General features: G+C 38.9%; 2 protein-coding genes across 3 annotated transcripts in view; both read left to right on the top strand.

The window, feature by feature from the left end:
- Nucleotides 1-3,184, top strand: part of kif1aa (kinesin family member 1Aa) — a 77,816-nt gene extending 74,632 nt beyond the window's left edge. Inside the window, exon 53 of the mRNA XM_036570395.1 lies at nucleotides 22-3,184. Within this exon, the coding sequence (XP_036426288.1) occupies nucleotides 22-64 (43 nt within the window). The 3' untranslated portion in view covers nucleotides 65-3,184. The remainder of the gene's footprint in view (nucleotides 1-21) is intronic.
- A 1,997-nt stretch (nucleotides 3,185-5,181) lies between these two features.
- scly (selenocysteine lyase) lies at nucleotides 5,182-13,660 on the top strand. 2 transcript variants are annotated; one of them, XM_036570401.1, is made up of 13 exons: nucleotides 5,182-5,527; nucleotides 7,371-7,489; nucleotides 8,437-8,546; nucleotides 8,638-8,738; nucleotides 8,871-9,057; nucleotides 9,299-9,426; nucleotides 9,582-9,737; nucleotides 10,470-10,576; nucleotides 10,725-10,761; nucleotides 10,894-10,977; nucleotides 11,104-11,206; nucleotides 11,815-11,890; nucleotides 13,433-13,660. In XM_036570401.1, the coding sequence occupies exons 1-13, from the start codon at nucleotides 5,489-5,491 to the stop codon at nucleotides 13,584-13,586; spliced, it is 1,401 nt and encodes a 466-aa protein (XP_036426294.1). In that variant the 5' UTR covers nucleotides 5,182-5,488; the 3' UTR covers nucleotides 13,587-13,660. The 2 variants fall into 2 exon arrangements, with proteins under 2 accessions (XP_036426294.1, XP_036426295.1); XM_036570402.1 differs by lacking the exon at nucleotides 5,182-5,527 and adding an exon at nucleotides 5,552-6,993.
- Nucleotide 13,661: the final 1 nt, after the last annotated feature.

The following is a 13,661-nucleotide window of genomic DNA, read 5'->3' as shown; positions in this document are numbered from 1 at the left end:
TTTACCCTTTTTTCTCCTCAGGTCTAAACTTTCCAGAAGAAGAGCAGGTCAGATGAGGCTTTGAGAGAATCACACACATATACCTGCGGTACTGCTGTCTAAGAAGAGGACAAAACCCACAAAAGCAAAAGACTATCCTTGTAAATAGAGCTCCTGAATCTCCGGTTCCTGTGCTCAGTCCCGTCTCTAACCCTCAACACCCTTTGCTCTTCCTGTGTGTACCTGCACTCACCCTGTCTAGCACTAAGCACCTGTGTACTAATGGCTCCAATCGTGTGTCTGCAGGGGCCTGGATACTCAACCCATAACCCTCCTAAAAAGCTAAAGCCAGTACCTTTTGGGGGTATTCAGATTCAAATAGCAGTGGAGAATAGAAGCGTTTGCTTAGCTTCATCATAAATGCTTATATAGTCATTAATGCTCCAGAGCAAATGAAACAGGAGAGGTGTTGGCGACACTTACTTCCAAAGCTGTCTGTTCATGAGAAACATGGTTTAACTGGATTTGTTGCAATGAGGAAGGTAATACACGTACCCAGCAGGCTGTGCCTCGTCTAGAGTTTGGAGAAAGAAAAAGATAATTCAAACATTGCTGTCACATTGCCTTATTGTGTTATTCTTTTCGTGTGAGAGTCTACAGGATTACAACTTTCAAACTGGTCAGTATTTAAGTCAGTAAACCATGTATTTATTTTGTCAGTCAGCTGATAGAACTGCTCAAAAACAAGTGACACTCGTCAAAGGAACAGATTCATCCTAGCTAGTGCAGATTTTGGCCAGTGTGGAGGTGCCCATAAATAGTTATGTAACTTTATTATATTTCCCATAAAGAATAATCTGGACTGATGAGGAAATGTATGGCACAAGTGACAACTGTTCATGTGATTTCCTCATAGCTGTGTGTAAACAAAACATGGGTAGATGTTTGAACAGAGCTGGACAGTCACTTTGAGTCATGCTGGTGTCGTATCTGAAAATGTAACGTAATCCAGTCTAATATTTTCTAGAAGGTACAAGGTGTCCCTTAATGAACTTATCTATGGTTGAATTACTTTATATTAAAAATCTTATGGAGTTAGATATTTATTTAACATGCATTTATTTATTTCATTGTGTATTTATTGACAAAAAACATTTTGAAGTTTAGTGCAATCTCTGCATAAAGCACTTTTTATCATGAGTTTTACTAACCTCTTACCTATGTATCATGCTACTCTCCCTGCTCAATCCCCCGAAAGACTTTCGAGGAAATAGGACAGGAGTTGATGCTGGGACAGCTGCTACTAGAAGTAGATTACTTGAATTTTTAATTTATTTTGAATGGTTGAAATCAAGGAAAGGGCCTGTTTGTGAGATCAGTTGTCTAAAAGATAGAGGATCATTACCCAGAACACTTAAAAAACATAAAGTCTGTACAATCTCCAATGTTAAAAGCAGGTTTTGTGGTTTAAAGGTGTAGTATTTTGTACAGGCTCCCCAGGTTTGGAATGGGATATGATTTTAGTGCCTCTTCTTTAAGCATATCTGCTGTACACCTGTTGCTTTTTAATATTCTCATCTACATTCTCATTTGCTGCTTTTACAGTTCTCCCTTTTCCAGTCAGCCCACTAGCCTCTCTTTACGCTCACAGGCATATTTACACAGTTCTGGAGTTGTAAATTGAGTTTACATGTTATGCATTTAGTGCAAAGTCATATTAGCGTTTTTTCTAAGCATATGTAGTGATCGGTCTGATGTTTCTACTCCTTGTTCACACAAATTGACCCATTTACAATTTTTGGCTCCTACTTGGAGATGGAGCTAATGTACAGTGTTTGTGATGCACCATATATTGGATCTCAACACACACAGAAAAACCTATTCAGTCCCAAAATCCCTGTTTAAAACATCAAATTACCTCAGTTTAGATACTCTTGCGGTGGCACTTAGAGACTGTGAGTTTAGAGGCTGCACTACTGCGTTTTAATGGCACTCATAGGTTTAATAATTAGGGTCTCATTATTGGTATGTGTGTGATGTAACCGTTGGCTTAATGCTTTACGAGGTGTGCAAACTCAACGGCTTCGTGTCTGTGTTGTTACTGAAATGCCACTGTTTGTGTAAGAGTGAAAATCTGTGTCCACATCGCCTCACTGCGAGTGTTGGTTAACTGTAGCTTCGTCGTGGCCAAGTTAAATTTCCAGGAATGTTCAGCACCACTGATTTGCGCTGTTGTGGTTGGTCGTACTCACTCGTGTTTTCATGATCTCTTTTCTCATTTGTTGATTCAGTGCTGAGTTTGTTTAGACAGAGGGACTTGTGAATTAGGCTGGGGGGGTTTTGTTGCCCTGACCTTGACTTGGGCAGTCACTGGAGCAGAGGCCCAGTATCCCTGTTTGCTATAGCCAAGCCAGATGGACTATGATGTGGTGTGAGATGATTGGAGGATTCCCTGGGCTCCCCTTTGGGACAGGTACAGGCATGACAGAGGCCAGCAAACCTCCAGAGCATGCTCAGTAAGACCCAGGGATTCTGGCAGTTTGAGACAACAATTGGTCAGAGGTTTCAGTGTTGAAGTTAAATGTATACGTCTATCACTTGAGGTTCTTATGTAGATTCATTTGTAGTAGGGCTGCACAATATGGACAAGAATATATTGTAATTATGTGAATATATATTGTGATCTGGTGACTGCAGTATACAAATGAACCTATAATGCAAGATAGTTCATGATTGGTCTGCATCATGTTGAACAAAATTATTCATGTTTCTTTGATCATGTGAATACCTCAGTTCATCACACCAGTAGAAACTTATCTGGATTATCCAACATTGGCCAAAATGCTCACAGTTAACAATAAAACAGTCAGTGGTTGGTTAGAGAGGTCATTGGTTACCAGGCTTCGTGATATTAATACAGAAACAACATATTGTGCAGCCCTGATTTCTAGTTTATTCCTTTAGTTAAACACCCTATATACTATCTGACCAATCATTTGAGCCACTTGGACATATCAGGGCTACTTACTATATTGTTATCCACAGAGTTCACTATGGAAATGCACTCTTTGCAGTGAACATTATTTAACTATGTGCAGTCCTCTTTAACAGTTTCAGATGAAAATTTTCAAACTCTACGTATTGGTCTACATTTGTGCATGAAATTTGATTGCAGAGTTGTCTGATCCATTCACATATCTCTTAAGGTAGAACAGCCGTGTTACCGCACATCTGAAAAGATATCAAAGAAATGACTTTCCTTTTGCGTGTATGTGTATGCAAGAGTTGTCTTTAGTCTGTGCACCTTTTTGAGAATGTTGTCGAGTGTGTGTTGGATGAGATTTCTAGCTCATATCATCTCAACAAGGACCAGGTATTCATTCCATTGTCGTCTTCAGCCTATAATGAAAACCATTCAGCATCACATAGCTTACATACAGCAGCCTCCACAAGAAAAAAAGAACAAAGGAATACTTTCTTTTCTTATTCGCATTAATTTCTGTGCTTCCATTTTCATTGTATGCACAAACTCCATTCATTGGCACTTTTCTGTCTTCTCAGTTTACTTTGCATTGTACATAAACAAGATTGCTGTGAATGGTGTAATATGCAGCTGTTACCATCTTAAATGGGCAGTAGTTTAATGTCTCTTTTGAGTGTTGGAGTTATGAGTCAAAATGTTTGTGTAGCCTACACCTTAACACATGTCTGATATAAAATAAATGTGGAACTTATGCAACACTATTAAATGCCTCTGTGTGTGTTTTTTTATTTAAATTTGTGGGTCTTATACAGTTGTATGCAAAAGTTTTAACACCCCTGTTTAAATGACGTGATTTCCTAAATGAAAATAAGTTAACACGCGTCATTTTTATGCACAGTTTAGTGCTCACTTTACAGCATATTGCACAGGCCACATTTTATGTTTAATTTAGCTTATGTTAAATTGAGCAAATAAACAGTAATTATGTTTTAAAATGCAGAAGTGTGTTGTCTGTAGAGCATGTGTTAACTTGCTTTCACTTGGAAACTCAACAAACGTCACCTGACCAGGAGCGCCCAAACTTTTGCATACGACTGAAAAGCAAGGATCAAAATGGTCAAGGATTCTGATGAAACAGAGAGATGTCAGGATGAATGGTATTATTTCTGCTTATTGTATTGGTAGATGCTTTAGCATCCATCTGCTATTCGGAACACAGTGACCCTGAGGCCCATTAAGAACTGATTTGATTTTAACGTATTCAACACGTTTTCTAAATTGTTTTCTGAATTCTCCGTCAATATACATATTTTATAATGACAAACTTAAATTTTACAAGAAAATAATCAACTCTGTTGTTGCTGTAAGGATGCGCCCCTGCAGAATAAGGCATTATTTGTAAAATGAATGGTCAAATTTGTTATAGCAAATTTGATATGGCCCCAACCTGCGGCACATCCAGCCTTTACTGGCGGCCCACATACTACATAGAATGATGCCACAGGGGAGGGGTTAGATGCAGCTGCCAGAACCCAGCCTGTTTACTGCCATTAGAGGGCTGACCCACCACTCAAAACCACTAGTACAACGCTTGAGCCGTTACAGCAACTTCCCTGTTGGGTGGGACCAGGTTCAGGGAGTGGAGGCTAGCATGTGCTTGCCCCTCTTTGACTACCAGCTGCAGATGACTGTGGCATTAAAGTGATTTCAACTCATGATTGCCTGATAATGGGGTAAATGCTTAGCCTATTCCACTCTGGTACTCCTGTTTCTAAGCCTAAATTTCCAAAATAAGCCTACACGTCCAAAAGGTTTACTACTCTGTGATGAAGATTTGTTTTCATTTAAAGTAACATGGCTGAATTAAAAGTTTAAGTTCATGGAACAATAGAGAAGTTTTGTTGTTCTATTAACTTACTATTTGATGTGCAGTAAACACAAAATTTTAAGCAGCTACAAATCATTTTAAACTAAATCTGAATTAAACTACAAACTAGGATAAGTAGTCAACAAAATGTCACATAGGCCAAAACATTTTAGGCTGGATTTTTTACAGTGTACTGTGCCATGTATGGCTGAGATCTGAATTGAAACTATGCTCCCACACAACCCTGTTAATCAATCAATGTGGCAATCATTTAAAACATTAATGATTGTCAGGTAGCTCATGTCAACACTGTCTTTGCCAGAAGTGGCCCAGGTCTGTTTTGATACATGTGGGCCATACAAGCAGTTTTCCAGTGTCAGTGGCAGGCAGCACTGCCAGAAGTGGCCCAGATCTGTTCTGGCACATGTGGGCGCAATAAGCTTCTTTATTGTGGGTCACTTTTGGCTCACATGCATTTTGCCAGTGCCAACCACACGCCAGGAGTGCCATATCTTTGCTGCAAATGACCCAGATCTGCATGCTATCTGGGACAGAGCCTTTGGATTTAATTAGGTTTAACCTGTGTGCTTGGATTTAATGACTGATAAAAGTAACAGAAGTCACCCAGCTGCAGTGTCTGTGATCAGAAATACACTGTCATGATGACTCTGCCCAGCATTCGCCTTTCTGAGAAAAAGGTAAAACAATGACGTTCTGTTTAAATGGAAAGTATGAGATGATAGTGATATGATTTTTTGTACTCCTTGTCTAACTTCTTGACTAACAGTGTTTTATGTAATAGCTAGATCAAACATGCTTACATGTCTAATGGTAAATGGAAACTAATATTTACTCAGTTATTTAGCTTAATGCCATTTGCATCATGTTTTTTGTTGGCTATAGTTGGTGGTTTACATTGTTAGCACTATTAGCTTTTTTTTTACTGAACTTTTCCTTACATTTTTGAAATGGCTTAAAATCATCGGTGGAACCAGACAGAGCTGTTTCTGCCTTAGTTAATGTTCAAATGTTCTGGAAAGTGTTGTGTTTGCTTTGTTTCTCTAACCGAACATGAAGGATTCTAATCTATAGTCGAGTTTCTCTAGACAGAAGCCAAAACAGTTCTCCTTCTGAAAGATCAGTGTGTCTGGACTACATAAGTTTACTAATGTAAAAAGAACAAACAATGTGTTTCATTTGTAGCAGAGATATTTAGGTTGTTTGTATGAAAAAAAATATTAATTTTGTTAAAATATACGTTTCTAATAAATTAAAAAAAAATAATTTTGCAAAAAAAACAAAAGTGTTAGGTTGTTAAAAAGTCTATTCTTGCTAGGCAGAGGAAAAAAAATCACCTAAAATTTTTCTCCTTCTCTCTTTCTTGCAGTAGTAGGTCTGTCAAGATTTTGAGTTAGTATGTTGACAAAAAACTACCTAATGTCTCAAAATATTGACGGACTATGCCAAAATAATGACTTGCTGGGTCAAAATAGTGACTTTGTATCTTGTGATAAAGACATATATAAAAAAAAACTCACAAATTGTTTTGACACAGTATCTTAAATTCCTTAGAAAATAAGTCATTATTTAAAGATCTGATCTAAAGTCATTATTAATCGTTATTTTGAAATATTAGGTATTTTGTTTCAGGATGATAAGTTAATCTTTTGAGAAAATAATCATTATTCCAAAATAAAAGTCAGTATTTCAAGAACATAAATACTTATTTCAAAATACTAATATTTTAACATACTGCTGCCAGAAACAGAAAAGGGAAAAAACACTGACATTCTTAAGATGGGTTTTTTTTATCATCATCATCAAAAATTCAAAGTAAGGAAGGCAGAGGTGACTTACTGTCTGGCCCAGACGTTTACTTACTTACTTACAATTAATATGTTCTGGTCATTTCCATGAGAGGCTGCGTTACAGAGTCTCTGAGTGGGCCAGGAGAATATACACACTCAGGCTGTGTGAATAAGTGTGGAGTGTGTAAAGCTGGATTGGGGACCCAGCCTGCTTTAACCTTCTCTCGACACTGGATGGCGCCCTGCAAGCTTTTAGAGCAGGAGGAGCGCTAGGCTAATGCTTCCTGCATTAAGGGTCTGTCTGAGCCGAGCTGGAGGGGGGCAGTGAATGATTGACCAGATACAGTCTTCTGAGAGTAAGTGACCCCGCTGAGCCCAGCAGCTCTAACTGTCTGATTATTTCACCTCCATTCGTGATAAAATACGCGCCGTGCTGTATGTGATGCTCTCGTTATGGCGCTCGGTAGGACATGAGTGAGTAAAGCTGGTAAAGCCGCTTCACACGTGGACAACCGGCTCTGTTCACGCAGCTGACCCTTTATTGTAGTTTATTTTATAATGATGGTGAGATCTAGCAGCACAGAGAGCAAACAAAACTGTTTTTAGTTCGTTTGTGGGCAGAAAATGAACCGTGTAGTTGGCTTGATTCAGTAACAGCGACTGCAAACGCGCTTTATGGTGGAGACTGAGCTGAATGTGTTTTCATGATGTTTCTCCGCGACACTTCATTTAGATAATGTCTGAAAAAGCTGCTCCCCCGGTTGTTCCGGATCACAGTTCATGGGACAAAATCTCACTCCATGTGGGAGCAGATGCAGACGCGGAGCTTGTGGCGGGGCCTGGTGTGGAGAGGTGAGAGACGGGCTGATTCATCAATACACTCTCCATCTGCTTTGATAGAAACCTGCCTTCTTCCTGCTTTAAGGCCTGAATCATCAGCTACACTAATTATTTATTTCATTGAATTGGTTTTCAAACACAAACAAAAGTACATCCAGTTTAAAGTCACGTGCTGTGCTTTTAATGGGCCCATATAATTGAAAAATACATTTCATATAGTATGTAAACACTGCTAAAGTTTCAAAACATGCTGTTCATTCTCCAGTCTATATATGAAAACTTAAGCTCGAAAAATACACCATTTTGAATCGTATTAGTGACATCGCAAAAACCAACTCATGTACATATTATATCCGTAATTGCCTACTCAATCTACAGCAGCTTAGCTCTGCCCATTTACATTGAAGTTAACAGGAGTGTTTTTGCCTAGGCTGCCTTTTTCATGTGGTACAATAGAGGACAGCCAATCAGAATAGCTGTCGTTTAAATATATCTCTCTTAAAGACACAAAAAACAGACTGTCTAATTTTAAGGGCCAAAAGAGAGTTTGGAAAATAGTCATGTAGAAATGAATTATGTGTGTTTTGGTACATAAAACCACACAAACATCACAAATGGATGTCAACTCACGCACCAAGTTTATAAAGTTTATGTGTGTGTGTGTGTGTGTGTGGAACACAGTAAAACATTCACCTTTTGTTGTTTAATCACTCCTGTGTTGTCCTTTAACTTATCTCACATTTTAGCTGCATCACTCATATTTTCTGTCAAACTCTACATATGCTTTGAAGTGGTATTTCCTTAGTAATGGCTTATTTCTAGCCCATCCTCCTGTACAGGCCAGTTGTATGCAGGGATCTTGTTATTGTTGACCAGTGCATCTTTACTCCAGTCTCAGCCACTTGTGCATGTATAATTAACTTATAATTACAGAGGTTATTGTTTTCCTTTTCAACCAGAATATATATGGATTACAATGCCACAACACCTGTGGAACCTGAGGTGATCAGTGCCATCACAGAGGCTTTACGTGATGCTTGGGGGAACCCTAGCAGCACATATCTGCCAGGTATGTTGTCAGACTGCTCACATGGACACACAGTGGACCTCTGGGACTCGATGAAGAACAGATTTACCTATATATTCCAGTCTCTCTTCAGGTTTGAAAGCCAAAGACATCATTAACCAGGCCAGAGACAGCATAGCTAGAATGATTGGCGGAAAGGCATCAGATATCATATTTACCTCTGGTGGCACTGAGGTGAGAACCTGCACTGTTTAATTAAACTTCAGTCAAGTTTATCAATTTCTGCACAGAGAGAGGAAAGATCTTGACTATAATGTTTCACTCTCTAACAACAGTTGCTCCTTTTTCTCCCCAAATGTTCCTCAGGCTAATAATATGGTGTTCCATTCAGCGCTGGAACACTTCTGGAAGACCAGAGCATCGGCTGAGGGAGGCTGGGAGGAGAACCACCAGCTGAATGGCAAGAAGGTCCTCCCTCACATAATCACCTCCAATGTGGAGCATGACTCTATCAGACTCACAGCTGAACACTTGTTAAAAGTAGGCAAAGCAGGTAATGAGAAGGATTTACACTGGATTACAAGAACTGCTTCTGTTAGATTTGAACTGCTTAACTCCTTAACTCTAGACTTATGATTCAGTTATTAATCCTGAAGCTTATTACTCAGCTTGTACTGTTAATTCATTAACTACTATTATAACTAATACGTTATGTAGTCATAAGAGTGAGTTTAAATTTATTAGGAAACTTTTCCATTTGTTCTGATGCTGCTTTGATTGGACTTTTGTTGTAGATGTCACTTTCCTGCCCGTTTCGAAGGTGACAGGCCGGGTGGAGGTGGAGGATGTTATGGCAGCAATGCGTCCCAACACCTGCCTGGTGACAGTCATGCTGGCCAACAATGAGACAGGTGTCATTATGGTAGGTGGACTACAATACCAGTCCTTTATGCCAGCTATTTTTAATTTGAGTTTTTGTGCATGCATGCTGTTGCTTTTATGCATCAGTTAAGTGTTGTGCAGTGCGTTTTACCCAGGCATTCAGCTTACACTTAAATGTCTTCTCGTTCCATTTAGCCAATTAAGGAAATTTGTCAGAAGGTGAGGTCAGCAAAGAGGTCATCTTCTTCTCCAAGAGTTCTGCTGCACACTGATGCTGCGCAAGCCATTGGGAAGATAAAGGTGGATGCACAAGAGCTGGGGGTGGACTACATGACAATAGTTGGACATAAGGTAACAAATGGGATTGTCAAGGCCTAAAGCTGCAGTCACACTAGATTTCTGCAGTTTGCGTCATCTTGCGAAATGGATGTGACCGAGGCTGGTCTGGAATTTGGTTGACAAAAAACAAATTAACAATGTCAGTACTGTTAGTAAGCTAGCTAACTCACAGCCATAAATAGTAACGATGTAAATGTGAACATAATTATGTCGGATAATTATACTTGTAAGTATAGTGCTGCACACTTTATCTGTATCAAAAAATATAGATAACATGGTTGGTGCCTGTGGGGTGATTTTCCATATAGGAAAATAAAATACATGGATGTATTTTTTTTTATTTGAGATGCATTTCAAATACATTGTTTATTTCTAAAATGTAGTTTGTACAGCTGCGGTTAGCCATGGAGCTCACATAGCAGTTAACAAGCTGGCTAACTTCACTAAAACCAGAAAAGTAAAGACAATAATGAAGTCTCATTTTCATGTGTTGATTTATAGCCAGTGAGGAAGAAAGGGTAAAAGGTTCATGCTTAGAAATTGTTATCAGTAAAGGACGTGCATTTGCTTGTCCGAGTTCATCAAAGTTGAAATTTCACATGCTATTTAAATTGCTGTGGAATTCTGCTATGCAAAATCACTAATCGCCGCAAATTCCATTTAAATTAATATACAGCTTGTCTGCCCTTTACCATCTCTTTACACTCAAAGTGGGTAATTTTACCTGTTTATCATGTGTTCCAGTTTTATGCTCCTCGAATTGGTGCCTTGTATGCGAATGGTCCTGGAGCGATGACCCCCGTTTACCCTTTGCTCTTTGGTGGAGGACAAGAGCGTAACTTCAGACCAGGGTATTGTATGGCTTTATTGCCTGGCACTGTAGTATCAGTGTTGTATAGCATTGCTATAAATTGAAACCCATAAATAATCAAATAAAACCAGATAATACTTGAGCACTGACTCTAAAACTGAAATTTATCCTACCTTCTTGTTTCTTAGGACAGAGAACACAGCGATGATTGCTGGTCTGGGGAAGGTAAACTCTGCTGTTTGTCAATATTTACTTGTATTTTTTTTAAAAAGACCACTGACAGTATGACCACCACTGTGACTTGCATGTGACAAGGCTAGTGAACAGTATTTCAGTGTTTTAAATATCTCCACTCAGGCTGCAGAGTTGGTGACTGCAAACCTGGCAGAGTATGAGGCCCATCTTCTGGACACTAGACTTTACCTGGAACAGAAGCTACTGGTCAGTCCTATTAGTCTGTACAGTGTTACTTTACAGAGTGTCTCTTGTATTCACTGTTTATATGCATTAACTTTCAGGATGAGTGATGTTTAAGTGATGTTATGTATCTCTGTTCTCTGTTTTTAGGCCACATTTGGAAAAGAGAAAGTTAGATTCAACAGCCATTTTCCTGGCACAGAAACACTGACCAACACATGTAATGTGTCAATTTTGGGTCAAGGACTGCAAGGTGAGTGTCTTTAGTCATGTTCTCAGTCTTTCATTTATTATTTTTTCTAATGAACGCAATCTGCAGTCGAATGCAAAAGTTTTGGCACCCCAGTCATGTTTTGTTGAGGTTTTTAAATGAAAATCATCTACTGAGAACACACTTCTATACATTTTGATGCACAATTACAGTCTATTTGCATTTGACAATTTAACATTGTTTAACATGAAGTGTGTAAAAAAAAGTGTGTCTACACATTCATACTCCACATATAACAATATTAAATTTAGATATTCAGTTGGTGTGAACAGTCTGGTTGTATTGTTGGAAGGTATTCCAGATATTTTCCCTTCTTATGTCTGGACAGTCTGAAATCTCAGTTCTTTTTGTGAACAATCTGAAATTTGGGCTTGTAGCCATTTGTTTGGTTTCTGTCGAAGGGGCTTTGGCAGTGATGCTCGATCACTCAAATATTAATGTATGAAATTTATTAAAAAGTTTGACCAATTAATTTAGTAAATGGTTTTTCACATCGTGTGCTGATCAAAAGTGGGTCAGATCATGACCTCGACCATTTGTAAAACACAATAGCTTCACTGAATAATTGATCTGACCTCCCCCTGTCATAGGTCACAGAGTGCTGTCCACCTGCAGGAGGTTACTGGCCAGTGTTGGCGCTGCCTGCCACTCAGACCGAGGAGATCAGTAAGTTGCCTGGGCTTGAACTTGCACACTCCAAGAAACTGCGCCATAGCTCTTATGGGGTCGGTATAAATTTTGTAACAGTAAGGTCAGACTGAGGTTGGCTAGTGCTGAATTAGTTAATGCAGATAGGAACTTGGTTCAACTAATATACTTCAGTTTGTTTGTGGGGATGAGTCAATTTTCAGTCTTGAAAGTCAAAAAAATTAATACTAATAGTAATGAATTAGCATTTTTGATAGGGAAATTAGTTTCTTTCTAACATGATACATTCTTATTTTTAAAGGAATATTTTGGTGGAAAATGTACATTTTTACCACTTGCCCCAAATTAGCTAAGACATGTTTGGTGTCCAAATTTAAATTTTTTTTTCGGTTTAGAACTGGATGTGGACAGTGATTGGTCTTTGCGATCGCAGTCTGTTGGGAAAGCACCGCTGCCGTTCCTCCATCTCTAGTAGGAACAAATATCTAGGAACCAATAAAGGTGCATACCGTTTCATTGTGGCAGAGATTAAGTACTTGGCACCCAGCTCAGTTGCCATTGCAAAGTACCACATCTCTTTACTCCTAAATTACATGAAGTTAAACATTGCTCAACTTTATGTCGCTGATTCCGCACAGTTGGCATAACCAATGTTTATGCTGCCTCCGGTTTCCGAAAATCGCCAGTTCTCGTTGACTGTGAATAACTTTCAGCCACTCTGTCCCATTGCATCGCTGCTGGGATGAACGCAGTGTACGACAGTTTGGAGCTGCATATCGAAAAATGATAAACCTACATTACATTCCATTTTGCAAAAAACAGAACGAAGGAATCTACGAGTAGTCTGATACGTTACTACCGATTTCAGAATGTAGTCTGTGGCTTTGGCCAATCTCTGTGTATGGGGTGATCACTTTTCACTCAGTGATTACATGGAAAGTCTCCAGTGGAATATTCTAAAATCTGCAGCTGTACCAATTACATAATTACAGATGATGCCTCAAAGAAGAGGGAAGTGTGGTTTACTTTTTCTCTGTCTCTGTTGTGTTCACTTGCTGTCATGCTGTATAGCTGGGTCTGGGGCTATTCCTTTAAGAACAGTGAGATTGTAGAACTCTATGCTCCTTACAATAATAATACCTTACAAATTAAAATATCTCATTTGATTAAAATGCCCATCTCTGTTTGGTAGTGTATCTTAAATTCTGTATGTCATATCACGATTTGTAACTGTACATAAAATTTATTACAAAAACATAAAAATTGTAATAATAAAACACAATTAACTTTCGTTGCCAGCCTTTTATGAAACAGGAAATATTATTGTATGGCCAGAAGTTATAACATTCTTATTTAATACAACTTTAAAGTGCCAAAAGTTTGTTAAAATCTGTAATTTGTTGTCCCTCTGCAGTGTAATGCCAGTTATGCTTGCTGGAATTTACCCTCAGGAACAAAGATTGTTCCTACTAATGTGACTCCTGCCAATGCTAGTGCTAACATGCATCATTTGACATGACACTTTGAATATTGTTGACATCACTTCACTGTGCTCTGCAGACCTTCACATATTCTGCTGAACTGTGGGATCCCTTACCATGTGGCAATAAATGCTCTGCGGATCAGTGTGGGCAAAGGGACGTCTCGACAAGATGTGGACGCTGTAGTGGAGGACCTGCGAGACACTGTGGAACGACTGGAGCAGATGAACTAGTGCCTCGTTTCTGTAGCAACCCCTTGTGGAAGCTACTGCGCAACTGTAAATGGAATCTGTATGCATTTGCTTGCA

This window comes from Colossoma macropomum, unplaced genomic scaffold, assembly GCF_904425465.1.
Source record: "Colossoma macropomum unplaced genomic scaffold, Colossoma_macropomum, whole genome shotgun sequence".
NCBI classification, from domain to species: domain Eukaryota; kingdom Metazoa; phylum Chordata; class Actinopteri; order Characiformes; family Serrasalmidae; genus Colossoma; species Colossoma macropomum.
This window is presented reverse-complemented; position numbering and strand designations above follow the sequence as displayed.

Excerpts from the sequence above, each read along its gene's own strand:
- scly (XM_036570401.1), top strand. The coding sequence starts at position 5,489 with ATGATGACTCTGCCCAGCATTCGCCTTTCTGAGAAAAAG. Across the intron at positions 9,058-9,298 it reads GTTAAAAGTAGGCAAAGCAG|ATGTCACTTTCCTGCCCGTT; the intron begins GTAATGAGAAGG and ends CTTTTGTTGTAG. Across the intron at positions 9,427-9,581 it reads ATGAGACAGGTGTCATTATG|CCAATTAAGGAAATTTGTCA; the intron begins GTAGGTGGACTA and ends CGTTCCATTTAG.